At 31.1% G+C, this 2,485-nt stretch overlaps 1 protein-coding gene across 2 annotated transcripts in view; it reads right to left on the minus strand.

The window, feature by feature from the left end:
- LOC107695680 (zinc finger protein 653) overlaps positions 1–2,485 on the minus strand; it is a 15,343-nt gene continuing 12,858 nt past the window's right edge. For both annotated transcript variants that reach the window (XM_016495687.1, XM_016495686.1), the window contains exons 8-10: positions 1,777–1,891; positions 760–859; positions 1–663 (exon numbers count right to left, since the gene is read on the minus strand). In XM_016495687.1, the coding sequence (XP_016351173.1) occupies positions 486–663; positions 760–859; positions 1,777–1,891 (393 nt within the window). In that variant the 3' untranslated portion in view covers positions 1–485. The remainder of the gene's footprint in view (positions 664–759; positions 860–1,776; positions 1,892–2,485) is intronic.

Here is a 2,485-nt window from a genome sequence, read left to right on the forward strand (position 1 = left end):
ACAAGGCAATGTAAATAAATTGCAGTTTTAATAAAGCAGTATAGGTTTCTGCAAGACACAGCAGACATACTTTAATTATTTCACCCTGATTTGGATCATATGATTACGATCTTAGATTAAGAAAAAAAAATGGTGTAAACATTAACATGTTTGTTCATACAGTGTCAGCAGAAGTACAGCTTTGTTTTTCTGTGTCCAGCACAGGAATGAACTAAAAACACAATTTAGACAGACAACAAAACTGTTTTGGTTCTCTCGATCAATGTCTCTCTGTGTGTTTTTTGCATGTCCTTTTCTCCTCTATTTGAGTATCTATCAAGCATATTTTAGGTCAATACCAGGTCTTGATTTTTACAAAAAGATTTTTTTCCCTCAAAAATACACCTAAAAGTGCACAAAATGCATTTACTGCTAAATAAACACTTTGTTCCACAGGTTTAATAAAACTTTTCACATACTCATGATTTTTTTTCTTTAAGTGTCTTTCAGGTGGACTGTTTGTCTGGATGGCTCTTGAGTTTGTGGAACTTGACGCTGTCGAGTTTCTCAAAGCGTTTGCCGCAGTTTTCGCACGTGTAGTTGAAATGCGCTTCAGACATGTGTTTCCTCATGTGCCAGTTGAGTGACGCTCGCTGTCGACACTGATACCCACATATCTCACATCTGAAAGGACGGGTTCGAGAAAAACACTTATGAAGTGACATGTATTAAACATGGCAGATGTGGCTATAAGAATCGTGGTCGTTTCACTGAACTCACTGTAACGGCGTTTCTCCCGTGTGTGTTCGTCTGTGCACCTCTAAGTGATTCTTGCGTTTAAACGACTTGCCACACGTTTCACAGATAAAGTCTCGCACACCTGCATGAAAGAATGCAAAAATAGGTTTCTAATTACTGATAAATAGAATTAGTTGATTTAAAAAACAAAAAAGCAATGAAAGAAGCAATTTAAGTAACATTTAAATAATTTTTATATTATCACTTCACGATTAATAATGTGTGCAAACCAGTGTTGTTATCAATAATGAAAACTACAATGAACACATTATTGTAAATGCCTTGAAATATTTTTTTTGTAAACAAAAAAGAATGAAATAAAGAGAATAAAAATGAATATATATATATATATATATATACACACACACACACACACACACACAAATATATCATTAGTGAATTAACAAAAAACACAAATTCTTTTTATATTATAATTTTTATAGTGCATCATTATTAATGAAAACATAAAACGAAAGCATTTTTGTAAATGTTTTGAAACATTTTTGAAAATATTTTTGTACTAAAGCACATTTCCAAAAACTCAACAAATGAAAATGATACATATAAAACAAATACAGATAAACTACACATGAAGTAAATTATGAATACATTTTTGTTTTGGTCAGACAGTATATTGTAAAAGTTCAACATTTTATAACCTGCCTTAATTAAATTGAAAACGTCACTAGACAGCTGTGAGAAATGCAATGCTGGTAAATTAACTTGACAGCCGTAAAACAGTTAAATTATTATAAAAACTAAAAACACTGAACCTGCAGCAATAAAATAACAAAAAAAAATGTAAATAACAATAACTAAAACGAATAAATGAAAATTTATAAAATATATAGGCATATTTTTTTTAAAAATGACAAAAATGCAACAAAATTTTAAATAAAATTAAAGTGGAAAGAGAAAAATAAAATGAATTTATGTTAAAAACGATAACAGTATAGCAGTGATACCAAAGTACACACATGTAATAATTGATGACTGTACCTGAGTGTATGATCATGTGCCGATGAAGATGGTTGGAGAGATAAAACTTCTTCCCGCAGCCTGGATGAGGACAGACTTTGGTCCTGCCCTTCCTGTGCACCAGGTTCACATGATTCTGTACAACATACATCATAAAAATATTTTGAAATCATTATTTAACTTACAACCAGAAGCAGACAGTCTGAATTTTAATCTGCACTTATAATTGTTGCCGATAGTACAATATGAACTCTGAGAGATCTTGCACTTGAGTGTTGTGTTAGAATATTACTTTAAAATGACTTTTTGAAAAGGAGTTACATAATGTCTCAAGTTAGACAAAATAGACTAATATTAGCTTTTTTGATGATGCTGACTTCAATATCAATAAGAACCATTAATTAAGTTTTTTCACAAAATAAATATACCGGTATATATATGCATCAGCTTTAAAGGGGTCATATGATGCTGCTAAAAAGAACATTATTTTTCAAAATAGCAAAAGCAAACGTCAAAAGTTTTTTGTTTTACAGTAAAAACAGTAGGGTAAACGTACCTATTAAGCTCACGTACCCATTAAGCACACTTCCATTTTTGAGATCAGATTACAAAAAGAAAAAATAATGTATTATCCTACTTGATGTCTTAACCAATTGATGTGTTTGTTACTACATACCTCCTGTAATTTCAAGTCAATCAGATCATTCCACACTGAGATATGAGTCTCCAT

This window comes from Sinocyclocheilus anshuiensis, unplaced genomic scaffold (genome assembly GCF_001515605.1).
Source record: "Sinocyclocheilus anshuiensis isolate Anshui unplaced genomic scaffold, SAMN03320099.WGS_v1.1 scaffold1075, whole genome shotgun sequence".
Taxonomy (NCBI): Eukaryota; Metazoa; Chordata; class Actinopteri; order Cypriniformes; family Cyprinidae; genus Sinocyclocheilus; species Sinocyclocheilus anshuiensis.